This window comes from Eptatretus burgeri, chromosome 10, assembly GCF_056783735.1.
Source record: "Eptatretus burgeri isolate ZD-2024b chromosome 10, Ebu_testis_v1, whole genome shotgun sequence".
In the NCBI taxonomy this organism is placed as follows: Eukaryota; Metazoa; Chordata; class Myxini; order Myxiniformes; family Myxinidae; genus Eptatretus; species Eptatretus burgeri.
In genome coordinates, this window is record NC_140970.1 from 67,321,922 (window position 1) to 67,349,707 (window position 27,786).

At 44.5% G+C, this 27,786-nt stretch overlaps 1 protein-coding gene across 1 annotated transcript in view; it reads right to left on the reverse strand.

The window, feature by feature from the left end:
- GIGYF2 (GRB10 interacting GYF protein 2) overlaps positions 1 to 27,786 on the reverse strand; it is a 412,728-nt gene that overhangs the window by 289,701 nt on the left and 95,241 nt on the right. The window contains exon 7 of the mRNA XM_085898803.1: positions 23,475 to 23,583. Coding sequence (XP_085754929.1) covers positions 23,475 to 23,583 — 109 coding nt within the window. The remainder of the gene's footprint in view (positions 1 to 23,474; positions 23,584 to 27,786) is intronic.

Sequence of the window (27,786 nt, forward strand, 5' to 3'; positions counted from 1 at the left end):
GACCAAACACGAGCCTGTACATGTGCTCGCCTGATATGCTCCAACCAAGCACCATGGGTAGGTGGTAGTTTGTCCACTCCTTGTTCAGGCTTCAGTAGTTTGAAGAGGTGCCACCTGAGGTCCTTCGCCTGGGTGATGTGGAGTCGTCTAGGACAGAATAGTGCGCACAAGAACTCTTCACAGCCGTTGACCACTTCAGCGGACGGTTCTGCTCCTTCTCCAAGCCCAGCCAGTGCAGCAAGTACCATGGGGCTTGATGCAAGGAATACTGTGAAGCATCCCTTTTTGCCCTTTCCTTGTATGTGTCCAGTTGTATCGCACCCGGTCAGTGCATGTCAGTTGATTAAAGCAGATGCTTTATCTGGACCAAGTTGGTCATAGATTGGTTTCAGCATGACTTTGTGACAGCGCTCCCTGGTGCCCATGATTACTGCTGGTTCGATGCCCAGTTGTGGCACCCTGCAAAGAGCCAGGAGTAGGACATCAGTGTCTTGGGAGTATAGGTGGACTCTGAGTCCTGTTTCTGCAACTTCCACCGCATGTAGAATCATGAGAGTGTCTGCCTCTTCATGTGTGCTCACACCTATAGAGACAGGCCAGTCAGAGTTTGTCACGACACCACTGCATGTCATGGTCACCAGGTTCCCAGCAGTACTCATGTCGATGAGTTTTTGAGCCAGGTACAGAGCGAGTGAATCCTTTGTGTTGTTGCTTGTGAGAAAAGTACCTTTGTCTCTGATGCAAGTTGAATCTTGTACTATGTAGGATCGGATTCCCTTTGACTTGCCTCTGCGCCGTTCTCTTGTGCCTTCCTTCAGTGAAGATACTTTGGTATAGTTATCAAAGATAACCCTCACTTGGTCATAGCCTCGAGCTTTTGAGTCGATGATCTTGACATATGATGTGCCAAGGTCACTGCAGTTATTGAAGTTCTTGACCGCCATCAACTCCTGCAAGACTGCCATTCCATCGACTATGAGACAGTACCCCTTCTCTTTGGTCGGTTTGTGTATAGTAGCTTCTTGGGTTGTCACTATCGGCCTGCACAAGATTCTCCAGCAGGTGGATTACTGTGCTTTTGTCAATTGTTGGGTGGATCGATCCATCTGGTTTCATCAACACCTGGTTTGTGTATGCAAACTCGTGAGTGCCAATCACTGCTTCCAAATCAATGTCCTCTCTTGATGACCGCGCTATCACCAGCATCCTGGCAAAGAGTGATTATGTTACCTTCAGTATCACAGCTTTGGAGCCAGCATTCAGTTTGATCTCTTTTGCAGATGCACTCCAAGACAGCAGTTTGACCTTTGTCATCTTGGACCATAGGTTTTCATTGCCAGTCAGACGTTCTTTAACGAATCTCAGATAGGCACCCATGCCAACCTGCTCTGTTGACAGGATGCTCTCTTTGACATTGTTGGGGAGTATATCCTTTGACAGGAGCTTGAACATGCGGCCTGTCATGGCCTGGGGATCAGGCTCAGTACTGGACCCCTTGAAGATGTTACATTGTGCTCGCACCGTCTTCAGCTGTGCAATAGCTCGTTCCTGGCACCGAAATTTGGCCTGGGAGAGGCAGTGGTGTTGATGTGCTATATAGCACTGCTGGATAGTGCAGCCAGTCTTTCGGTCTCTGCAGAGAGGCGTGCCAGCTCAGGGCCTGTGAGACAGAACTTGAGCAGAGTCTTTGGGTACGACATGATCCCAGAGATTCCTCCTTGACCTTTGGTAGATTTGATGAGGTGCTCCATGGCTTGGTCTACACCAATGCGAGTGAATGGAACAGTGTTGCTTGTGTTCAGCGTGAAGTCGCCATTCACAAACTCCTGCCAAATGTCTGGGTCTGTGGTTTTCATCTCATGCATGCGAGCAATGTACTCAGGGATATTTTGGGCATAATTTAGCCTGTTGAAGGCGAAGAAGTAGACACACAGTTTCTCCAGGGCTGCCAAGTTGAGGAACCAGTTACCCTCACGTGTGGCACGCTGAAACTGGAGCAGCACCATGACATGATTCATGTGCATGCGCGCCCACTTGTACATTGGATCCTTGTCATGAGTGACATCATACTCTAGCAGCTGCTTCTCAATGTTCAGAGACTCCAGCTTCACTAGGAATGCCTGGTATGCCGTGTGGACGTCCTGGTTGGCCCTGCATGCATCAGTCAACTCCTCTGCTGCTGACCGTAGGGAGTCACGTACTGCAGGATGGTCTTCCAGGAATGCACCCAGCCAGAGGTCGAAAAGTGCTTGCAGTGTTACTTGGTGAGTTTGAAGAGCCCTGTTGTGATGGTTGCCATTGATAATCGGGTCACCGTGACACTGCTGTACAGGTCTGCTTCCTGCCACGCGTCATTAAGGCCCCTCCCCTCAATTGTCCTGCCCAAGCACCGCAGGGCACATAGCACAGTGTGAAATGCACAAGGGCATCGTACCCACTTGTTCTTGTACTGCAGGTCAAGGTATTCAAGCTTCAGTGCCCTCTTGTACTGGTCCATATCCAGGGTTGCCACCAGTTTGCTGTCTGGTCCAGTCACGAGATCATTCACTCTTGACAGCTGATCCTATGCCATGACCAAAGTGGTCCATTCATGGGCTGCAGCATTGATGATGGGAAGCCCAAAGGCCTGGTCCACTACTGTGGGAGCATCCGTGGGCAGTGGGATATGTGTGAGTGAATTGTAGGCAGACCAAACAGGTACAGGCTGTTCTCCATCCATCCTGTCAGCAGTGGGTTCTTCTGGTTCACCTTCCTCTGGTGGCGGTGTTTCTGGGCCAGGCTCATGAACACTAGGCCTGTTGAAGAAGTGTGCCACCATCCACCCAATGTCATTGGTCTGTGATCTGCCGTAACTCTCATCATACACTCCCATCTTGTAGTTGGTGTAGTGTGGACTCGTTTTGGGCTTTGGGTTCCCCTTAATCGTACATGCAACCATGTCGATAACAGTTGGTGGCACATCTTGTAGGCCTGCAGATGTCAGACTCTCACTGAATTGCACTGGGTCCACTACTGTTTCGCCTTGGTCCGATCGCTGGTACACTCCAAGGGCTGTTCCATGGAAACTCCCTTTTCCATCTCGGGTGTCCACTTTCTTGTCGATGTTGTCCAGGGAAGCCCGGATCCTCTTGTTGCGCAGAAGACCTGGTGGCACATACACACTGTACTCTCTGATATTCTGAGAGATGGCATTGGCAATGTTGTTACGTATTTTAGTGACACGGTCATAAGAGACCCCAACGCCAAACTTGCTCAACAGCGATACCGCCTTCTGACTTCGGAAGTTGTGGTACATGTACAGTGACAGTCCAACAGCATAGGGACTTTCAAACACACTTGTGGAACGTTGACTCTGATGACATGGGGGTGTGTCACTTGTCTGTCTGTCTTGCAGGCCTGTACTATTGATTGAGACAGGATGAGACATGAGTTGTGCAAGTGTTCGGTGCGTGTCTCGGTTGTTGCCGCTTTTGCTCCTTGCAAGACCCATCTTGTGAAGATGATCAGTTCAGCTGGTACACCTCATTCACTGCACCCGACCAGTGACCCATTAAAGGACCATGGATCATCCTTTCTAGACCGTAGGACAGCTTGCCAAATTATGTTGGAACACCGGAAGATTGTGTTCATCTGTCCTTTGATGTCTCTCTCCTCTATTGCCTGGTCTATAGCAGAGCGACCAGCTTCATTGGAATGTAGGACTGCTGGCTTCCTCCCTCGTGCATCAGTGATTGTGAAATTTGTGATGTTCTGTTGGATTTTCTCCAAGAGGACCTTCCGAGTGATTTTCTCGTTGTGAATTCCATGATCGTGCATCATATTGGTGTACAGTGCAGCCACCTCGGTCAGTGTGATTATGTCTCCTTGATTCAAGCGCTCTTTTAATTCGGCAAAGAATTCAATTTCCGCCGAAATAGATGCCACAGTGTCTTTGTCTGACCGGTTGTCCCTGTTACTGAGCCTTTGGGGCTGCTGCACGTAGCACTGCCAGTGCATTGTGTGGCAACTTGTGTGGTACCTGATGTCCCTGGACAGGAAGTCTCCCTCTGCAAGGATGTCTGCCATATTCAATTTCCATTGGTCATTATGACTGGCATCTACAATCTTTTTGACTGATTTTCCAATGCCTGAAGTTCTGCACAAGTGAACCTGCTCTGGGTTTGAACCAGATCTGGCATGTTTCTTTTCGTGTTTGATATCTTGGCAGTAGAAACAAAGCTCTCGGTTGAACGGACTGATGTGGGAACATGTGAGTGACCTTTTCGTGTTTGATATCTTGGCAGTAGAAACAAAGCTCTCAGTTGAACGGACTGATGTGGGAACATGTGAGTGACCTTTTCATTGACTCAGCAGATTCACTGCTATAAGGCATAGTCGTACTACTTGACATGGGTCGTCCCCCTTCCTTCTTGTATGACAACACGCTTGAACTCTTCGCAGACAGTGCTTTCTCGTACCGCTTTTTGTCTCTGTCAGTGTGCCCTTTGTGTGTCACCTCACTGTAGCATGTCCTGTGCAATACAGCATGGTTTCGTTCCAAGATCTAAGCTGACAAACCATGCAGCCGTTGGTTCAAATGTACGAAGTTAGGATTCCTATATTCAGCTCTTTGACTGGTATAGTCAAGAAATTTCTGATCGCTTTCATGTTTTGGATACGTCAGTGACTCCAGCTCTCTCCCTTTGTTTTTAAGTGTTCACCCACTGTTCTCCTTGGCATTTGAGGCAGAGGTCAAAGTCAATTGATTGTTTCTTTATACGTGGTTCTCCTAATGCTGCAGAGGTGGCCATCTTTGTTTATGTTCTCTGTGAAGGTGCAGACGTTGGGCTTGACACAAATCGGCAATCAGAACTTGTAACAGCAATGAAGTCGTAGCTGGGACGTATTCATCTGCAACTTATGAAACAAATGCAATAATTAGGTGACACCAGTGGCGGATCTACGGGGGGGGGAGGCGGGGCGGGGGCCCACAGACCCCAAAAATGCCAAATTTTCTCACATATACACTCCAGCTTTGCTAGAGATTCTGCTAAGCCTCAAGCAGGCCGCAGAAACTAATTTCCGGGTGCCTATTTTTCCAAATTTTCTGGGGGAGGACACCCAGACCTCCCTCATGGACTTGCGCCTTCGGCACTCGTGGGCCCCCCACCCCCCTGAAATTTCCTAGATCCGTGCCTGCAGCCCAGTATGTTACCTAAGATCATAAAATATCAGTTGTTAGTAGAATTAGTGTAGTATTTTGTATTATTAATTTTTTTAAACAATCTAACCATATTTTGACTCTGAGGGAACAAAATACCTTAAGAAAAAATTGGCAATATTTGTTTTCGTATTTTACTCGATAATTTGGATGAATTAAAATGCATTTGCCAAAAGTCTGGCTCCCCAAAAAAATTGAAAAATATTTTTACGGCAACTAAAATTTTTTTTCATACTCTTGCTCAGGAATCACCCCGGGACCAAATAGAAAAACTGGCAACATGTTTTTTTATGTCCTAAATACTATTTAGAGGAATTTAAATGCATTTGCCAAGATTATATACAAAAATATGACATTTAATTTTTTTTACATTGACCGATGGACTACGAAGGCAGAGCTGGAAAAAGTAAAGGCAGGACAGCAAAGCCTGGACATGGGGCGGGTGGAAGTAAAGGGCGATATGCAAATGATGGACCAGAGGATGGCAGATGAGATCAAGACGGTACGAGAGGAACTGAAAGGGGTGAAGGAGAATGTGGAAGGCGTTTGGACCACGGTGGAGATGGGTAAGGAGGAAGTGACAAACAAAATAGCAGCGGTTAGATGAGAAGTAGATATACTCGGACAGGGAATGAGGGAATTAAAAAAAATTAATAACAAAAAAAAATTCATAACAAAACGAAAAAATAAAAGGACAGGAGGAAACAAAGGGGGAATTGGATGCCGTAAAGGAGGAATGCAAGGCGAGACACAAAGAAATGACGAAAACGGTTAAAGGAATGGGAGACGAGTTTTAAGAAGAAAATGGGTCAACAAAGCAAAGACTTGACGAAGTGGGTAAGGGCCTGGACGGCTATCGGGCCTGTGTGGACGTCAAAATGCAACGGCGGGAGGAGGAATTGGGATTTTCTAAGTGCTAGGGTGGCAGTTGAGTGCAAACGTTGGAAACCCGTGTAACAGAACAAGAGCAGGTGTTAGTTGATAAAGGCTTGTGGGAGCCACAATTGACTGGGGAAAAGATGGATAAGACATTACAGGAGCAGCTGAACACTTGGGACAATACCATAAAGGGAGAGGAGAAAGAACCAAAAGTTTCTGTTAGTCTCGATGGTGAAGTTGATGGGTCCTGTTGAGACCATGCTTAAACTGGCCGACTCGTACGAAGCCAATGGTGAAGTTAAACTGGACTTGCTGCACTTTGACATTGGAGATATTTCTGAACAGGATAGAGCAGATTTGGTGGAGCCAATGTTTGAACCATTTGCAGGACATGTAGTGGAGGACAGCGACAATGAGGTTGACATGCCAAGTACCGAGAAAGTGACTAGTTTGGAAACATTCGAAAGTGAGCTTCCTGATGTAAACTCTGGAGAGAGAAATGCCCAATTTTAAAAAGGGCAAGGCGGTTTAAGAGGCACAGACGGACCTCAAGAGGAAGAGCCGGATGCTTATCAAATGAACCAGTGCAAAAGTGATGTTTTTGAAATTAATTTGACGAACCAATCTCAGAATTCAGATCCAGATGATAGCTGTGAAGTTGTGTTATGGGTTGTGTTATGGTTGTGGTGGTAGCTGGAGGAATTTCATAGCAAAGTTAGGATTGTAAAGAGTTGCTTGGTCCATGGACATGTAGGAGACATCTCAATGTATATTAAGTGGGATAACTGTGAGCTTAAGTGTTACTTGTCACCAAATGGGGGGAGGGGGAGAGGGGGTGCTGTTGTGTTAATTATACAGGGATAAAGGCCAATTTCCCACAGTATGTAATTGCCCTCTCTGACCTTTTCCTATGTTTCTTGCATTTCAAGACCGGCAATAGGGGGGGGGGGGAGGAAATCACGTCGTAAAAACAGCGACAACCGAGCTGCACATTCAAGCAGGCATGAAGCCCCACCTTCCTAGCTTCATACCAACAAGTCAGGCCCCAGAGGCTTATGATTGGGCAGTGTGCCGTGAGGGGGGTGGGGAGGGATGAGCAGAGAATAGGACACAGTGTGGGAGGACACGATCGACTAAGAGAGTCTCGTTTTCGCTCTCCTTTTGGCACGACGAAATGGCTGCACAATTCTCGTGTTCGTGCTCATAAGTTGTCAGCATGCTGGGCAAGACGCTAACCATTCCTGTTTGGCTGAGCCACGAAGTTGTACGATTATGAGAAAGAGAGGAAGAGGAGTGCGCGTCTCAGCGAACTCTGTGTTATCCCGTTGTGTTCAAGGAGGAAGGTGGATGATCGTTGTTAGCAGACCTAATGAAAGAATAACATTCGGCATATTCGTTCATGAGAAGCCGCAGCTCGCCAGTTGGTGAGCCCTGGCATTGAATACCATCTCACGAATTACCTCATGCACGTTTCCCACCCAGAGAGCGGCTCGGTGCCATTTTGGGTGCATTTTCCCACTCAGTTCGATCGCTAAGTTCATAAAAGACCATCTCTGGACAAAGCGAAGTGCCAGAATAAAGAGAGGATTTTCTTTTCTTTTTCCCCTTTGTCTGTGTTAAAGTGCGTGTGTCGAGGAACCTTGACTTTCGGCTTTAATTTACCAAACGTTTTATTATTACACTTTGAATTATTGCCATTGTAAATATATGATCTATTTTCATTTCAACCCCCGTGTTTATTTTAAGTTGCTTGTATTGTCTTTGTCATGGGTTCGAGTACAAACCCCTTGTGCTGTGCTTCCGTCTGTTCCTTCCATGCCGCCCTTTTCTTCCCATGCGCGTCATAATTTCTGAGGATCACGTGTTTGCCTCGAAGGAAAACCGCTCGGCGATCCGGCCTGGTCGGTGTTAACCGCCCATCCATGAGAATTGGGTTAGGGGAATTAACCTAACTGCCAGGGCCACAACAAGTCATAGGTGCCTTCATTATGACGTCATAATTGCATATGTATAATGCTACATCGGATCAGTATGAAAATTTTTAAGGATCATCCAGGGATAAAATGGTCCACAGAAAAAAAATTGACGACATCATCGGTCACGTGATTCTTCAGCCACATTGTTTAAAAAAAATAATAATCATTTTTAAAAAACCTTCAAAGATCTTCTTCTATGAAGTGGCTGAACAGATCGAGGCGAAACTTTACATGTCTGACCACCTATCCATTTAGGAAGAAAAGGTTCAACCATATGATGTCATAGGTAACATGGTTTGGCAGCCATATTGGATTTACCCGAAAAGCTTAAAAAAAAATTCTTCTCCAGAATGGCTGGACAGATCGAGGGGAAAGCACACAGATATTCTCCAAGTCATGGGTGTACAAGTTTAAGGATTAATTGATCGATCATGTGGTTTGGCAGCCATATTGGATTGAAGAAAAATATTAAATAATGTTTTCTATGGAACCGCATAATTACTCGACGTGAAACTTCACAATTATGATCTCGTCGTGATTGTAAATACATGTTTTAAATTTCAACTTGATCAGATGCACGGTCTGGCAGGCAGAATTATGAAATTTTTTGATCTGGGCAGTTGTTTTTTTTTTAATAAGGCTCACTTGGCTGTGCCTGGATGGTTTGAGGGTAGAGTAGCAGCAGCTGAAATGTGAATCCTATCCAGGTTCATCCTGATGACTTCATCTTTGCTTTTTGGGTTCCTTCTGATTATACCAATGTAGGAATGTACCTATTTGGTCTTACATTTGATTTGAATTTATTTTCATCCCATTCTGAATTCAATTTAATTATGAATAATAATAATAATAATAAAAACATCATGGGTCAGGGACTCAGGGTCAGGTGTCTGATCAAAGCGGGATGTCTTGGTACCCGGTCATCACTGCCAGAAGTTATAAAGTGGCACATCTCATGATGTCTCATTAATTACCGAACACACCAGTACACAAACACCACACAAAAGTCCTGGTGAGGTTCTGCAATCTCCGATTGGTTGTTCTTGTTATTCATGCTTTAATGCACGTTTTTGGTAATCATCTGCCTTGGTGATTATTCAACATCTTTCCTCCCACCCAGTTGCGTGCGATTGCTTCCAGGCATGTGCCCCTCCCATCACGTTTGGCCATTTGTGCTTGTGGTGCAGCTTTGCTCTGCCAAAACCATACATGGATGCATCCTGCCTCCTTCCTGCTCAAGTTTTGTTCCTTCCGCAAATACCCAACTTTAGGATTCTACGTCGCCTAGTCCCCTTTAAGAGTTCCACTTCCCCCTCTGCTCCAACCCCTCTTCAATTTTAGGCTGAAAGCTCGCACTCCACCCCTCCCACCCCCAACTTTCAAGATTACATGAACACCTCTGCCCCCTCCCCCTTTTAGGCTTACACCTCTTCCTCTACCCCCTATCCCAGCCCACACTTCTCCAGCCCTCTCCCTTTTCTACCTCTGCATTCATACTATCCCCAACTTGCTTGATCAACTGCTGGCCAAGTACTCGTACAGCAATCAGATCCTGCTTGAATTTAAAGTCTCACTTTGAGGTACATGTATCTCAATTGGTTGACCTGGAAGCATTCCCATATGAACCCCTGGCTCATGTGTTTAACCAAGGTTCAAATCCTACATACCATGTTGTTTGTCCATTGTCTACCAATGTCCGTGTAATTCATGTACAACAACACCGAGGTAGTCCAATGTCTCTGTCCTGAATGTGTTTTATGAACAAGCTCCTGTATTTCAACAGATCAGACTGACATTCCTCTTACTCCCACTCTTCCACCTTCCCCACCCCTCCCTTACACACTTCTGCAGTACCACCCCCCCCCACCCACTCACCCCTTCCTCATGCTCTGCTACCTGTCATAATCCTCCCTTCCCTCCCACTTGCTGTCAGATAGCATGAACTTCAGGCACAAACAAAGAGGCACCGCACTCATGCTTGCTGCACAACGGGCCAATACTGTTGATGGAATTTATTGGGCAGTTAATCTATTGAGATTTTTTTGAAAATTTTCTACCCTTGTCAGTATTTCCGTCGATATGTTTGTCTGTCTGTCTGTCTGTCTGTTCGGTCCAGTGCTCCGTTAATACAATGGCGATTTCGATGAAACTTGGTTGGTAGATTCATACCATGACCTAGTTGTGTGCAAATGAGAACCGTTGCTATGGACCCATCCGTTGCCTAGCAACGGGACTTTGAATTTTTTGAAAAATCATAAAAAAATTATTTTTTCGAAAATCAAAAATCGGGCCACGAGCAACTGTGGGCAGTACATTCAGCCATATTGTCAAAAATTTCCAGCCGGATCCTATGAAAACTGTCAGAGAAGATAGACTTTGAATGAACCCTGGCCGAAAACAATAAAAAAACGAAGTTCGTTATATCTCAGAGACTATGAGTCAGGTATACATGAAACTGGGATGGTAGGTTCATGGTATGTCCTAGTTATGTGTGAGAAAGAACCGTTGCTATGGACCCCTCCGTTGCCTAACAGCGAGAATCATGAATTTTCTTGTGCTTAATCCTCAGGTCATTCCCCATCGAACGGGCCCATCGCGTCAAGTTCTATTGGGTAGTCAACTACCCATGTCCGCCTACCGGCTTGTCAAATTCATAATTTCCTTGATCATTATTGCATGTTTAACAATTTACATTGTGGTCAACTTTCAAAATCAGTGACTTTTACTTCTCTCATGGAAAACCAAATGAATCAGAGAAGCTTTAGCATGTAATTGTATTGTGAAGCAGCTAAAGCATTCTCATGTGAAAATTTTGAAAAATAATCAATTAGGACATTTCAAACATCATTCCCTTCAACTCAGTCACACCATCCTTCAGAGTCAATCTGAATGGGAATAATTACTGCACATTTTGCAAAGGCTGTTAATCTAGTTATAGAAGACAAGAACCTGAATCTGGAGTGGGTTGACTGCAGGTTTGTACTGAGTGTGGGATAAATGCTACACTGAGATGTGTAGGATTGGTGCCACACAGTATGGAGAAGAGGTTTCAGCATTACAAGGCACAGGAACAGGGCAATAGAGAGTGGCCCTGTCACACTGCATGAGGTTATAGTGAGCCAAAGCATTGTTGTCCAAGTAAATATGAAAGAAGGCCATGATAATCACAAACTGCAAGACGCACGATTCCGTCATTTTTGCTTTGCAGGCCAGATGTGTCGACATGAAAATACGTGACATGGCACAAAAATACGTTGCGTTTCATTTCTCAATGGGCACTTTGTGTGAACGCCATTCACACCTTCATGGTAAACTGTTTTAACTCCACCTGCCCAGATATAAACGAATTTTGTGTTTTGCTTTTTATATTGCCTGTATATTTGTTCCCCGCAGAGAACAAAACCGAGACCGGCATCTCGTGTTCATCGATCAGATTAAAACATTCGTAGCACATGCTATGCAAGTCTGTGGAAGATCTTGGCCAAACTCGGCTTCCAAAACAACTTGATTGCAGTAATCAGATCACTCCACGACGGTATGGCAGTCCAAGTCATTGATGGAGGTGAGCAATCAGAACCCTTCAATGTTACCAATGGCACCAAGCAAGGCCACGTTAAAAAATTTCACCTGACTGCCGCTTTATTTGGAGTTGTGTTTGCTGCCATGCTACACGCTGCCTTCACAAGCTTTTACCGAGGTGTCGTCATCCAATTCAAAACCAGCGGTGGTATCTTAAAACTCCGTAGACTCCAAGCCAGGACCAAGATCACTGAGCTTCTGCACAAATTTCCATATGCTGACGACTGCACCCTTGTCACACACATGTTGCTTGGCATCCAGGCCAACACCAACGCTTTGCGAATGCATGTCATCAGTTCAGACGAACTAAGCATCAGCCTGAAAAAAAAACTGGTCATGTTTCAATCACGTCCAGGTGGCACATATACCCCACCTGCAGTCATCATAAATAATGCAAAACTGAAAGTGGTCAACAAGATTTGCGACCAAGGCAGAACACTCGGACTAAAATGGCACAAATCGATGATGAAGTCACCACCAGAATTGACAAGGCCAGCGCAGCATTCGGAAAGCTGCAGCACAGACAATGGAGCGATCACGGAATTTAGCTCTCCACCAAGATCGCAGTCTACCGGGCGGTCGTGCTTTCCAGCTTGCTCTACGGCTGCAAAAGCTGGACTCCCTATCGCCGACACCTCAAACGCATCGACCAATTCCATCTTCGATGCCTGAGGAAAATTGCCAAAAATCAAATGGCATGACCTGGTCCCCAATACAGAGATCCTTTGATCGCTGTCACATCGAAGGCATTGACTCCCTAATAATCGAAAAGAAGTTCAGTTGGGCCGGACACGTGCCTCAAATGGACGATACCAGAATACCGAAGGCCATATTCAATGGTCAGTTAAAGTTAGTGGCTCACAACAGAGGCAGCCAGTGCAACTGATACCAGGACATCCTCAAGTCTAATCTCAAGCCCTGCCATATTGGGAGGGAAACTATAGCCAAAAACTAGGACCTCTGGCACTTTATCTCTTCCTGAAGCAGCTCAAATGAAGCGACATCAGATACACTTTTCGTCTGTGCAATCTGTGGTAAACTTTGCGCATCCAGGATCTGTTTATTTAGTCACGAAATAAGTCACTGTCCATGATGAGATTCATCGACATCGATGGCTCACCCAATCGTCATATTTGTTCCTTAGCCAACCCCGTCATACGCCTTGTTCGGCAACGCCCTCTGCTGACGTGTGATTGCCCCATCGACCACAGTGATTGAGCTCTTCCATGAGCCTCAATCTCTGTTGAGAAAGATTCAATCCAATATATATGTGCTGAAAAGCAAAATGGTGGCAAGAGAGATAACACAGAGGGTGGAAAAGCGAATAAATAGGATATTTCTGGTCAAGGTAAAATTCTGGTCAAGGTCAAGCTTGGGGGCAAGAATTTTTACCTCTGCACCCAAAGGTGGATGGAGGTTATGTTTTCACCCCTATCTGTCTATTTGGCTTTGAGCAGGACATCTCAAAAAGTAATGGACAGATTTTGATGAAATTTGGTAGACAGGTTGGTTGTGTCAGAGACAAATTGATTAGACTTTGATGAAGATCTGGATTCAGATCTGAGAATCTTTAAAGACATTCTTCATAATTGAGAGATAGGGCCAAAAATGATATCTCAAAAAGTTTTGGATGGGTTATGACTAAACCTGGTGGATGAGTGGGTAAGTGACAAGAACAAGCCGATTAGATTTGGGTTAAGGTCCAGATGCAGATCAGGCCCATCAGTGCGATACAAATGTAAACTGTTCAGCCTGGCAGAGGTATACGCTCTACCGAGTGCCGTTCCGGTTGATGAATGCGACCATTGAGAATATCCTGTACAGGTTGCACACACTTCCTAAAGAATAACACAACAAAGGCATTACGAAAGCTGCCATTCCAATGGGATAAGTGTGTGAATAAAGCTGGACAATACCCTGAAAAGTTCTGCATTGTTTTTATAATACATGGGGGGGGGGAATTCAATCTATATCGAAATCTATATTCCACATACATAGATAAAAAGATAAAGGCGTTTCTGTGTGTTCGTCGTAATTTTAGCTATCAGGGCTAACACGCCAAAATCACTCCTGTCAAAACCTACATTCATGTGCGTAGTATGTTTTAGGCAGGTTTACTCAAGGATATCGGCGAAGAAGTGTCCGTTTAGACTTTAGAGCCTTTGAAGAACATTAACGCGAGACATTTGAGGGTGCTCACGTGACCTGGAAGGGCTTTGACGTTGACCCGTGAATAAAAATTATTCATGGAAAGGTAAATGTTCAGTCCACTTTGTCGATTACTATAAGGACGAATCATATCATATTTCCATTAACCTGATACTCATTTGGTAGTGCAGCAATACGGTCCAACCTTTTATGACAATTGTAGTTCGGTGCTTCTGATCCTATTATTTGTACAGACAGCTGTGTAATTATCCATGATCTTTAACTGTACACAATTGTACTAAATTCATTAGTTTTTGATAAATTTACGTTATGATGTCAATTACGTTTTCAGGGATTGAAACCTTGATGAAGAGCGGTGCCCAGCTGATGATCAAGACAGTCGGAAATCAGCTATTTGCTTGCTGCAGAGGGTGTGTGTGTGTGTGTGTGTGTGTGTGTGTGTGTGTGTGTGTGTGTGTGTGTGTGCACGCGAGAGAGATATTTTGTATCCCTACCGCTGTTGAGCTGCAGCAAATATACCACAGAGCACAAGAAGGCATTTGAGGCACTTGACAGAACTCTCCAAGATATTTGACAAAATAGTTCACCAATAAGCAAAGTGACATTTCTTCTTGTCAGCAATGTCAGACAAACTTTTCCGATAATTTGGCGGGGTACTCGAGCCGATCAAGTCAATCAGTCTAAAATCGTCAGTGCTGTGGCGAGATGTGTAAAAAACACAACACAAAAAACAACAACAAAGGAGTGTCTGACATGAAGCTCACCTGGATCAGGAGTAAGTCACACAAAGCCCCACAGACCCCCTTCGACCCTGAATTTTTTTAATGCCATGAACAAACTTTGGTACATCAAGGGTGATGAAGGTTGTTCTCAAGTTTCATTTAAATTGTTTGTGTAGTTCGGAGAAGAGAGCAAATAACTATTTTGTGGGGTCAACCCCCCCCCACCCCTCCTTCCACCAACCAAAAGCACTCTTAATGAGCGCAGATTTTGATACAGTCAATATACTTTGGTACATCACAGGTGATGAAGGTTGTATTCAAGTTTCATCGAAATCGTATAAATAGTTTCGGAGAGAGAAAATAGCTATTTTGGAGGGTTCAACCTCCCCCTCCCCCTCCCGCAAGGTAAACCCCTTTAATGAGCACAGGTGATTTTTTTATACAGATGATAAACTTTGGTACATCACAGGTGAAGAATGTTATGGATAAGCCTGGTGTTGGCGTAGTGGTTAGGGTAGCGGCTTGGGATCCAAAAGGTCCTGAGTTCAATCCCCGTTGGCCGCTTGAATTAATACACACCAGGAGGTTGACTCAGCCTGTCATCCTTCCGAGGTCGGCGAAGTGAGTACCAGTGTACTGGGCCCGGTGTATGCCCCGGTTAGAATGTGCACCATATCCCTGTGTCGTAAGAGGCGACTAGGGTTGCGTCAGGAAGGGCATCCGGCGTAAAACCTGTGCCAAATCACGATGTGGATGATCCGCTGTGGCGACCGAAGAAGAAAAAGAAGAAAAAGAAGAAAAAGAAGAAAAAGAAGAAAAAGAAGAAAAAGAAGAAAAAGAAGAAAAAGAAGAAAAAGAAGAAAAAGAAGAAAAAGAAGAAAAAGAAGAAGAAGAAGAAGAATGTTATAGTCAAGTTTCATCAAAATAAAAAATGACCTCTTATAATGCTTCATCTTCCTCTTTCACATGTGTGGTACTCATAACTGAATCATAATTCACTACTCTTCTTCTATTTCAACAGACTGCTCTCAATTCGACAGTTTCCTTCATACCTTGCCTAAAAAAATCCAACTGTTACGGCGTTTCTTCTCTCCATTCTCTTAAGGCCTAAGTCACATTTGCTCTACGGCGAGGATACGGCGGCCGTACGCCCTCTGAATTGACAGAAACGTGTGGCGGCCGCAGAGTTTCTGAGGTGGCCTCAGGGTGGCCCTACGCCGTATGGCTAAATTTTACAGGCCGTAAGGTCGCCGTGGAATTATAACGCGGAGTTATAACTTTTTTCATTTCTACGTTCGCCTAGCAATTCGACAAGCCGAAAAAAAAAAAAACTGGTAAAAGAAAGAAAAAAAAATTAACCCATTCGTTACCGTCCGTCTGGCTGCACGTTCGCCTTAGGGCCCCCTGCGGGCCCCCTGCGGTCCCCCTGTGGTCGCCTTGCGGTCACCTTGTGTCTGCCTTGAAAATTCTATGGCCGCCGCAGGAACGCCCTAAGGTCACCGTGAGACATCAAATCAAAGACCGCGTAAGGCAACCCCACGTTTTTGGTCTCCACAATTTATAAATATGCCATGCAGCTACCCGAAAAATAAAAACATATGGGACTGCTACATTGTGTGACCGTGGAAATACTGCGGCTGCCGTATAATTGCTAGTGGCCGTAGATTTTGGACACCCCACGGCTGTCGTGGCCAATGTGACCTCGGCCTAATTCACCTTTATTGCATCAATCAAGAAATCTCATTAATTGCATCTCTGAGCGAAAAAAAAAAAATTTAAAACCCAGTTTGCGATGAGTGTTCGCTTTCCATCAACCATTCTTTTTTTCCAAATTCAGTGCCAACTCACCCCTCGCACCCGTCCCTCTCAAAGCAACCAACACACTCTTCCCTTTCCAAACTTCCCTCTCAACTTTCTCCCTTAACTCTCCCCACTCACCCTTCTCCCACCATTCACCACCCTCACTCACCCTTCTCAAAATTCCCCCCCCCCTCACATCCACGAAGCTGCCTCCTTCCCCTGCCCTCTCACCTCCATCTCATCACTCCACCTCCTCAAATCCTCCACTGCCTTCTGCCCCCTCTCTTGCCCCCCTCTCCCCTAGCACCACAGAGTCTTTTCTCCTCCACATTCAGCTCCTCCCCAAGCTATTCTGCAATCCCTCACACTCTTTCAACAACTCTCCTTACCTCCCCCTCCTCCCTTGTCCTACCCCCTCCCCTCCCATCCCATCCCCTGCACCCAAAGCCTCCTCCCCCCCCACTTTATTAACAGTGTGGACCTCAAATATTCAGGGCCTTCACTCAAACCTTACAGATCTTTCCATACAGGTTTTGCCACTGACAAACCAGACATAATCTGCCGAACAGAAACTTTCCTCCCTCAAAACATCTCTGACTCCCAAGTATCTCTCCCTGGTTACTCCCTCCTCCGGTATGACAGACCTGAGCCTCGTCCTGGTGGAGGAGTTGCTCTTCATCAAGGACTCCATTCCTCACTCTCCATGCACTGCCCTCACTCCCTCACACCCCCAAGAATATCTCTGGCTACGGCTTCCCCTCCACTCCCACCTCATGTTGAAATGTGTACTGTACCGTCCACCAACCATGACTCCAATTACACCTCACGATCTGAAAACATGGACCAACTTCTATCTTCTCAACCAAACTCTCTCTTCCTCACATGTGGTGATTTCTATTGTTATCATGCCAGTTGGCTAGGTGTGGGTACCTATCTCACCTGTCATGGCACTTCCGCAAAAGCTTTCTGCGACTTATTGGGACTGACTCAATCGGTCAATTTCCCGACCTGGATCTCAACCAATGGTACTCTATCTCTTCTGGATCTGATTTTGACAAATCTCCCAGAAAATAGCTGCATTTCTTCCTCCGCTCCAATCGGTTCTTCTGACCATGTGCTTGTCAAAGTAAACATCTCCCTGACTGTTATCAGAGAACCACCTCATCGCCGTCGAGTCTGGCATTTCACTCAGGCCGACTGGCAGGGTCTCCAAGCAGCCATCAAATTCTGGACTGGTCTCCCATTGCTAATTTCTCCAACATCAACTCATCCTGGGAATTCTTTCAAAGAAACTTGCTCTCCCTCATGCACAGATTTATCCCTTCTCATCTTCAGTTGTCCTACCCTTCCTCCCACAACATGGTTCACTGAAGCTTGTGGCGAGGCAGTTGTCCTGAAACAACTTGCCTTTGCCTCATGGAAAGCAAACCCAACTGAGGGTCATCTCAGTTCCTTCCATAAAGCTCAGAACAAGTGTGTATCTACCCTCAGGAGAGCCAGAAAATAACATCTTTCTAAACTCAAGAATGAACTCTCAAACCTCTCTCCCTCCTCCAAATCTTGGTGGCATCTAATCAAATCTGTTGCTGGTGTATGTTCCCCCTCCCTCCCTCCCTTACCTCAAATGGCCGCACTGCTGATCCCGCACATGCAAAGGCTGTATGCCTAAACTCAGTGTTTCGATCTTGTGTCCAAAACCCTTTCTGTACCCACCTTGCCCAGTCGCACCCAACTGTCCCTGGACTCTGTGTCCTTTTCCTCTGACAAGGTAGAGAGCTTGCTGTCAAACCTTGACTCAGATTCTGCAACCGGTCCAGACAGCATCAGACCACGTGTCCTAAAAACCTGCTCCTCTGCTCTTGCTCACCCTCTCTCTGTTCTAATCACCCTCTCATTTGCTCAAGGTTATCTGCCATTTGCTTGGAAATCAGCAAACATTACTGCTCTGCATGAAAAATGTGCAAAAACAGATCCCTGCAACTACAGTCCAATCAGCCTTCTCCCGATCTTCAGCAAAGTTATGGAAACCATCATCGCTTCAGACATTAGATCTATCCTCTTTTCCAATGGCTTGATTTCCAATCATCAATTTGGATTCAGACCAGGTCACTCAACTCTAGATATGCTGCTCCTGTTTTCCCAACAATGGATTGTGGTCCTCAATGCCAGACATGAAATCAGAGCCATATCCCTAGATATATCGCGTGCTTTTGACACAGTCAGGCACCCTGCCCTGCTCACCAAACTCTTCCTATGGTATCCAAGGTGATCTCCACTCATGGGTCGCAGACTTCCTCTCCTGTCGCAGTCAACGTGTGGCCCTAAATCGAGTTCTTTCATCCCCTCTTCCTGTCCAGGATGGAGTTCCTCAAGGCAGCATTCTGGGCCCTGTTCTTTTTCTGGTTTTCATCAGTGATCTCTCAGACTCTCTGGAAAATCCTCTTCATCTCATTGCTGATGACTCCACCCTCTGCCTTACCATCTGTCATCCCTCAGACCGGCAAGCAGCAGCTTCTTCGCTCACTGCAGATCTGGGTGAAATCCCAAACTGGCCCAATACGTGGAACATGTCTTTCAATCCAGACAAATCCAATGTCTCTCCTAAAGAACTGTTTGGAACCCCCCCAAATACTTTCTCAACAATCCTCTGGAAGAAGTCCTTTCTTTCAAGCTTCTGGGTCTCACGATTTACCATGATCTTTCCTGGGAAAGCCACATTTGCAACCTGGCCTCCAAAGCCAGTCGCCGACTGGGAATCCTCCGTCGTGCAAAGTCCTTCCTCGGCCCACCTGAGCTCCTAACCACATACAAAGCTTTCGTCTGCCGCCTGATAGAGTACTGCTCTCCAATTTGGGCAGGTGCTTCTGCCTCCCACCTTTCTCGGCTTCACGCTGTGGAAACCAAGGCATTTCAGATCATTGGCATCTCCCGCGATGAGGCTGAGTCTTTGGGCCTCTCACTCTCTCACCGCAGGCAGGTCGATGGTCTTTCTGTCTTCTTCCGTCTCCTCTCCGGTCTCCCCCCCCCCCTTGCTCTGTCTGCGATTTGTCCCCACCATATTTCCACAGGGCGCTCCAGGTCTGCCAACAACCCCCTTCTGGTATTCAACAACTATTAAAATCATGGATCAAAAAAAAAATCAAAGATCAAAAGATCAAAGATCAAAAACTACCAAAAAATAAAAAATAAAAAAAATAAAAAAACACTCTGCGAGCCAACAACCCTTCAAGAACTACCAAAATCATGGATCACTGTTCACCTTCACTCTTTCATTCTTCTTTTTCCCCACCTTTGGAATAAACTCCCTCACTCTGGTCAATCCCATTCTTCCCTTCAGGTGTTCAAAACAGCTGTTCACCACCACTCTTATCGCCCCCCCCATCCAAATCCTCGATCTTTTCTACCCCCGTTAATCCACCCCAAACCCGCCTCCTTCGAATTCCCTGTTTTCCTTCCTGAAACTCCCTGTAATGTCCATCTTGTATATCCCGTGTTCCCTGCCCCATCCCTCTCCCTTCCACAGATCTCCAAATGTCTCTGTTCCCCACTGTTTTGTGCTTCCTACTCCCACTCCTCTTGTCTCATGCCCCCTTTTGCTGTGCGTTAGCTCTCGTACGAGCCTCAACAAGGTATACAAAAAAAACAAAACATTTGTGTGTGTAGTTTTGGAGAATACCTTTTTACCATTTTTTTGGGGGGGGGGTCAACCCGGAGACCCCCCCCCCGCTCCCCCGTCGACCTCTTTAATGAGAGCAGATTTTGATGCATTCAATAAACTTTGGTACATAACTGGAAGTGAAGCTTGTGGTCAAGTTTCATCAAAATTGTGTGTTTGGTTCATATCAAGTGATAATGACTGAAGTGTTTATGAACTGGCTAACTCACTGACTCACACCTACGGACACTGCTCGATCACATAAGCTCACCTGACTAAAGTCCAGGTGAGCTAAAAATGATCCTCTGTATCAATATGTGTGCACTTACGAGAAGATTATGCAGATCAAGCAGATCAGAGATCTGCCTGACCTTGTTGACGGTAAAAATGGAGCCTCATACCGGTGATGGCCTCATCCCCCTTCACGAAAATCTGGCTGCAGTGAGTTCTGAAAACGATTTGATAAACAGCGCATTTCCCAATTTTTCACAAAATTATGGAGACACTGATTGGCTGTTGCAACAGGCAATACTAGCCCAACGAAACAACGTCGTTCATGCAATGAACAAATGACTATTGGAATGTGAGCCCAGTGAAGAAGTCACCTATAAATCCATTGACTGTGCCAGATGTGGATTACATCGTTCACGACCCTGTCGAGTTGCTGAACTAGCTACATCCTGCAAGCATGCCACCTCAACAGCTGAAATTGAAAGTCGGAACACCAATCATGCTTCTTCGCAATCTGGATGCCCCAAAATTGTGCAATGGAACTCGGCTGGTCACACGGCAGCTGATGAAAAATCTCATAGAAACTACAATCTCAATCAGAGAGTTTTCAGGAGAGAATGTCCTGATTCCCCGTAGACTTCCGGTTCCGGTTCTTGAGCGACGGTGGCGGTTCTTCTTCAGAGTCTCTGCTGACTTTCTTATAAGTAAGTTTTCCAGTTGTTTTTGTCACGTTTCACTGCCATTTTTCACCTCTGTGTTTACTGTGTTTCTTGTTCGGTCTTGTTAAAACTTGTGCTAATTGTGGAGTTTTCATATCGGGTTTCCTTGAGGCCAGACCCTTCTTCCTGTTTGTGTGTGCAATTGTATTTATTGTATTTTCTCCTTATTACCATCAGGTATTATTTTCTCCACTTTTCCCTCCACCCTCCTATCTTTCTCAACTATTCCCTCTGTTTCATGTCTCAAAATATTTATTTAAAAAAAATAATAATAATAATAATTACAAGAAGCGAATACTTCGATATCGCATGGCTGGGGCAGTAAAAGTCTAGGTTAAGAATGATGAAACAATTTTGCAGTTATAAAATTTAAATGTAGACATGGTGAATTAGCATGCATGATGGGAAGAGTTGTGACGTTGGACAAATTTCTATTTATACCCCTCAGATCAAAGGGACGTACGAGGCCATGTGTGACAGAAGACGTGACAGAAGACATAGGACAGAATAGCCAATTATATAACAGCGCGATGTCGCTGTGCTGTAATAAAATAAAATAAATATACCCATCAAAGATGGGGAATTCCCCACCATTGAAAAATAATTGAAATCAGATGCGTTTTTCCATTTATTACAAAAAACATTTTTTTCAAGATGGCCACCCCAGTCGGCCATCTTGGATCCGGCCACGCCCAAAATCAATAGGGTTCTTCCTTTTCAGGTGGTACATGTGTGACCCAAATTTCAAATCGATATGGCGAAAAAAAACATTTTTTTCAAAATGGCCACCCCAGTCGGCCATCTTGGATCCGGCCAAGCCCAAAATCAATAGGGTTCTTCCTTTTCAGGTGGTACATGTGTGACACAAATTTCAAATCGATATGGCGAATAGTTTATGAGTTATCGCACTCACAGCTATATATGTCGACGCCCAGCCAGACGGACGACAGCCCCAGTCGGCCATCTTGGATCCGGCCAAGCCCAAAATCAATAGGGTTCTTCCTTTTCAGGTGGTACATGTGACACAAATTTCAAATCGATATGGCGAATAGTTTATGAGTTATCGCACTCACAGCTATATATGTCGACGCCCAGCCAGCCAGACGGACGACAGCCCCAGTCGGCCATCTTGGATCCGGCCACACCCAAAATCAATAGGGTTCTTCCTTTTCAGGTGGTGCATGTGTGACCCAAATTTCAAATCAATATGGCGAACAGTTTATGAGTTATCGCACTCACAGCTATAAATGTTGACGCCCAGCCAGCCGGACGGACGACGGACGGATGTGACAACAATATCCCCCTTCCGCCACGCGGCGGGGGATTAAAAAAAAACCTTTTACCTTACATTATACCCAAATAACCACGTGACTTCTGTACTGACTCTTCTTTCTCCTTCTTCTGCCGATCTACCATCTCATACTTTTGCCAACCCACATTCACCACACACCCTCACGATTTTTTCTTCAACCTTCCCTTTCCATAAATCTTTAAAAATATATAGATATAGAAAAAATTTTTTTATTCTTTTCATCTTACATTACACCTCCTGTAACCACGTGTTTCTCCACCCCTCTACTTCATGTAACTTTCGTCGAACTACCAGCTTCCTTCTATGTTTGCTGATCCAAATAATTAATCCAAAACTTTTCTTCACCCTTTACTTTACCTAATCTAACGTAATCTTTATCAAAAAAAAAATAAAAATAAACTGTCTCTTAAAATGTTACAACTTCCTCTTTCACATGTGTGGTTCTCAGTAGTGTATCATAATTCACTACTCTTTTTCTTCTTCAAAAGGCTGTTTTCAATTTGACCTTTCCCACATCTCATGTCTAAAAAGTCCCACTGTTACAACGTTTTTCTCCATCCTCTTAATTCTCCTTTATTGCATCCCTCACGTAATGTCTTTAATCGCATCTCTGACTTAAAAAATATTTTTTACCCCAGTTTACAATGAATGTTCATGTTCCATCAATCGTCCGATTTTTACAACTTCAGTGCCAATTCACCCCACCACCTTAAAAGAGAGTTCTCTCATCCCCTTCTCCCTGTCCAGTTTGGAGTTCCTCAACACAGTGTTCTGGGCCCTGTTCTTTTTCTGGTATTAATCAATGATCTCTCTGACTGTGGAAAATCCTCTTTATCTCTTCTCTGATGACTCCAACCTCTACCATACCATCTGTCATCCCTCAGATCAGCAAGCAGCATCCTCTTCACTCTGCAGATCTGGATAAAATCACAAGCTGGTCTAACACGTGGAACATGTCTTTCAACCATGACAAATCTCACACTCTCATTATGTCTCTCCGAAAGGACTGTCTTGAAACCCTTCCAGAGTCAGAGAGATCATTGATGAAAACCAGAAAAAGCACAGGGCCCAGAGCACTGCCTTGAGGAACTCCAGACTGGACAGGAAGAGGGGATGAGAGAACTCCATTAAGGGCCACATATTGGCTGCGACAGGAGAGGAAGTCTGCGAGCCATGAGTGGGGAATAAACAAAAGTCAAAGTAATTTGAAGAAACTTTATCCAAGTTCTCACCTTTCCTCCCAGCTCTGGCTCCGGTTTATCTCTCGTGCTCCACGCCCAAAGCCCACCTCAACCTCATCAAAGCTCCTTTGGTAGAAGCTCGATTCTCCTCGGCCCCGGCCTGCACAAGTAAAACGCAAATGGCTACAATGGGCGTGCAAACAAGACACTCTCCAAAATCATACGAAATGAACATTTCTGACTTGAGCAAGGGAGAAAGGATGAACAGCATTTTAAAACTCATTGTTTGTGAAGGACCAATTTGTTGCATTCCTGAAAGGGGGGATAGATGGATGGATGGATGGATGGATGGATGCATAAATAAATAAATAAATAAAAGTGAAAATAAAATATAAAAAAGCAAAATAAAAAGTAGTATTACAATACATTGATTTTATATCAAGCCCTCAAATGTCTGTTAAAAGCCTGGTGTTGGCTTAGTGGTTAGGGTGGCTGGCTTGGGATCTTTGGGTCCTGAGTTCAAGCCCCGTTTTCCACTGAATTAACACAAGGTGGGGTTGATACAGCCTGTCAACCTTCTGAGGTTGGCGAAATGAGTACCAGTGTACTGGTATAGGGGCACAGCATCAGCGGCAAAGTCACAGCCCAACAAAATTATAGCTACCCGGCAGCCAAGCTGCCAGACGCAAGAGGAAGAAGAAATGTCTGTTATTCTTGTGGTATACAGTGGGGAGAACAAGTATTTGATGCACTGCCGATTTTGCAGGTTTTCCCACTTACAAAGCACGTAGAGGTCTGTAATTTTTATCATAGGTACACTTCAACTGTGAAAGATGGAATCTAAAACAAAAATCCTGAAAACCACATTGTATGATTTTTAAATAATTAATTTGCATTTTATTGCATGAAATAAGTATTTGATACATCAGAAAAACAGAACTTAATATTTGGTACAGAAACCTTTGTTTGTAATTACAGAGATCAGACGTTTCCTGTAGTTCTTAACCAGGTTTGCAGACTGCAGCAGGGATTTTGACCCACTCCTCCATACAGATCTTCTCCAGATCCTTCAGGTTTCAGGGCTGTCGCTGGGCAACACAGACTTTCAGCTCTCTCCAAAGATTTTCTATTGGGTTCAGGTCTGGAGACTGGCTAGGCCACTCAAGGACCTTGAGATGCTTCTTACGGAGCCACTCCTTAGTTGCCCTGGCTGTGTGTTTCGGGTCATTGTCATGTTGGAAGACCCAGCCACGCCCCATCTTCAATGCTCTTGTTGAGGGAAGGAGGTTGTTGGCCAAGATCTCGCGATACATAGCCCCATCCATCCTCCCCTCAATACGGTGCAGTTGTCCTGTCCCCTTTGCAGAAAAGCATCCCCAACGAATGATGTTTCCACCTCCATGCTTCACGGTTGGGATGGTGTTCTTGGGTTGTACTCATCCTTCTTCTTCCTCCAAACACGGCGAGTGGAGTTGAAACCAAAAAGCTCTATTTTGGTCTCATCAGACCACATGACCTGCTGCCATTCCTCCTCTGGATCATCCAGATGGTCATTGGCAAACTTCAGACGGGCCTGGACATGCGCTGGCTTGAGCAGAGGGACCTTGCGTGCAATGCAGGATTTTAATCCATGACGGCGTAGTGTATTACTTATGGTATTCTTTGATACTGTGGTCCCAGCTCTCTTCAGGTCATTGACCAGGTCCTGCCGTGTAGTTCTGGGCTGATCCCTCACCTTTCTCATGATCATTGAGGCTCCACGAGGTGAGATCTTGCATGGAGCCCCAGACCGAGGGAGATTGACTGTTATCTTGAACTTCTTCCATTTTCTAATAATTGCGCCAACAGTTGTTGCCTTATCACCAAGCTGCTTGCCTATTGTCCTGTAGCCCATCCCAGCCTTGTGCAAGTCTTCAATTTTGTCCCTGATGTCCTTAGACAGCTCTCTGGTCTTGCCCATTGTGGAGAGGTTGGAGTCTGATTGATTGAGTGTGGACAGCTGTCTTTTATGCAGATAATGAGTTCAAACAGGTGCAGTTAATAGAGGTAATGAGTGGAGAATGGGAGGGCTTCTTCAAGACAAAACTAACAGGTCTGTGAGAGCCAGAATTCTTACTGGTTGGATGGTGATCAAATACTTATTTCATGCAATAAAATGCAAATTATTTATTTTAAAATCATACAATGCGATTTTCAGGATTTTTGTTTTTTGATTCCATCTTTCACAGTTGAAGTGTACCTATGATAAAAATTACAGACCTCTACGTGCTTTGTAAGTGGGAAAACCTGCAAAATCGGCAGTGTATCAAACACTTGTTCTCCCCACTGTATGTACGGTCATAGCCAAAAATATTGGCACCCTTGCACTTTTTTCAAATAATGCACCATTTCTTCCAGAAAATTGTTGAAATAAAAATGTATTTTGGTATCCACAGATGTATTTCTTTAGTTTGCAGTGAAACAAAACCAAAAAATTACCCCGTGTGGGGGTGACGGTCATCTCTATAATGTTTTTTTACTATCATAATCGATGAACCGTTGCCAGATACCTCCTAACATGACAGATGAGATAGGTTTTGAAAATGGCGACTCACAACTTTCGTGACCTTGACCCTGACCTCGAATCTGGGAAAAAATATGTCGTTTGGTATCACTCATCGACCTCTACCCACATACCAAATTTCATCAAGATCGGAAGGAAAAAAATTTCTTTGTACCGGGAGGTGTTTTTGAGCATCTTCCAGGTTACGTGGCGGCCAAACGGGACAGAAATTCAAAAATCTGTCCGGTTCGATACAACATAATATTTTTTACTATCATAATCAATAAACAGTTGCCGAATATCTTGTAGAATGGCAGACGAGGTAGGTTTTGAAAATGGCGATTTTTATACAGGGTTCCCACTCAATCTCAAAAATGAAATTCCCTGTCATTCCCTGACTTTCCCTGACTGTGTTGGTAAAGATTCCCTGACCTTTTCAAACGTAATGATTTATAAAGTTATTTTAGTTGGCTCCTCCTCCCCTACACCGACTCCTTTCCATCACCATTTTGATTTATACATGGTGTACATGCAATCATTTTCAATTATTTTCTTCTTTTTAAAATGCTAATACCAGCAGAAAATTGTGTCCACTTCAAAATTTGAACCTTAAAATATGTAGGCATGCTTTCGACAACTTTTGAATACCATTTTTGTTGGGAAATTAAACCGATTCTTCATTTGGGTGTTAACTTCGGTCTTTTTGAAAATGGTCCAGAAAGTACACTTTCCCAGCTAGTACTGGCATTTAAATTTTTTTTTATTAATATAAAACTTACAAAACACAAATCATACCAATGTCAAACATGCCAGGTACCATGCATGACAAGATCAGAATTATATCAGAAAAAAATTAGCAACATTTAGAACATCTAAATCTTGCAAAATAACAACGAAACATTGATATTGTTAATGTGACATTGCAGACAAGCTATAACACCCGATGACATTGCAGAAATGACTAACAGACTACTATATTGTACATTTTTCTACAAGCATCTGGTCCTAAAAAGGACCGTTTGTTGAACTTCTACGGTTAGGTGGGTACTCCTGTACCATTCCCTGCAGATGCAGGTACGTTCACCGCCGCAGAAGTGAAATTACTCAAATGTTACATGGGAAGTTGCAGCAACAGTCGAGATGTTATATACTAGAATTGCGAAAATGTCAATAACATCAAGCAGCATGTGTAGCTTAGAATTATATGGTCGGCAAAAACTAGCCATTAAGGAAACAAATGTGAATTGTTTAAGTAACATTATTACAATAGTTAACATATACAGTATGGACAGTTGCTTACATTAAGTGAAATGTCAGTTTGTTACTTCTTTAGTTTCTGTAGTTCTGCTATTTCCATATCAACCTTCTGAGATTCAGTTGCTGCTTCTTCCATAAATTTTGCCTTTTTAGTCTGCCTTTTTATGGTTGAAATACAAAGATAAAGTCGATACTGGCAACTGTACAGCTCTGACTTTCATGAAAAGAGCAATAAAGAAAACTTTTATAATCATGAACAAAATAATTGACTGGGTGTAAAGGGTACTAATTAAGATCATTAGGCACTAATCACACATTTCCCTGACCACCAAAAAAAATCCCTAAAAAATCCCTGACTTTCCCTGACCAACCTCAATTCCCTGACTTTCCAGGTCAGTGGAAACCCTGTTATAACTTAAGTGACCTCGTAACCTTGACCCCGGACAAAAGTTATATCGTTGTGCAACACTCATCGACCTCTACCCACATACTAAGTTTCATCAAGATCGGAAAGAAAAATTGTTGACGGAGGGACGGACATTTGGTCCGGCTTTTAACGAGATG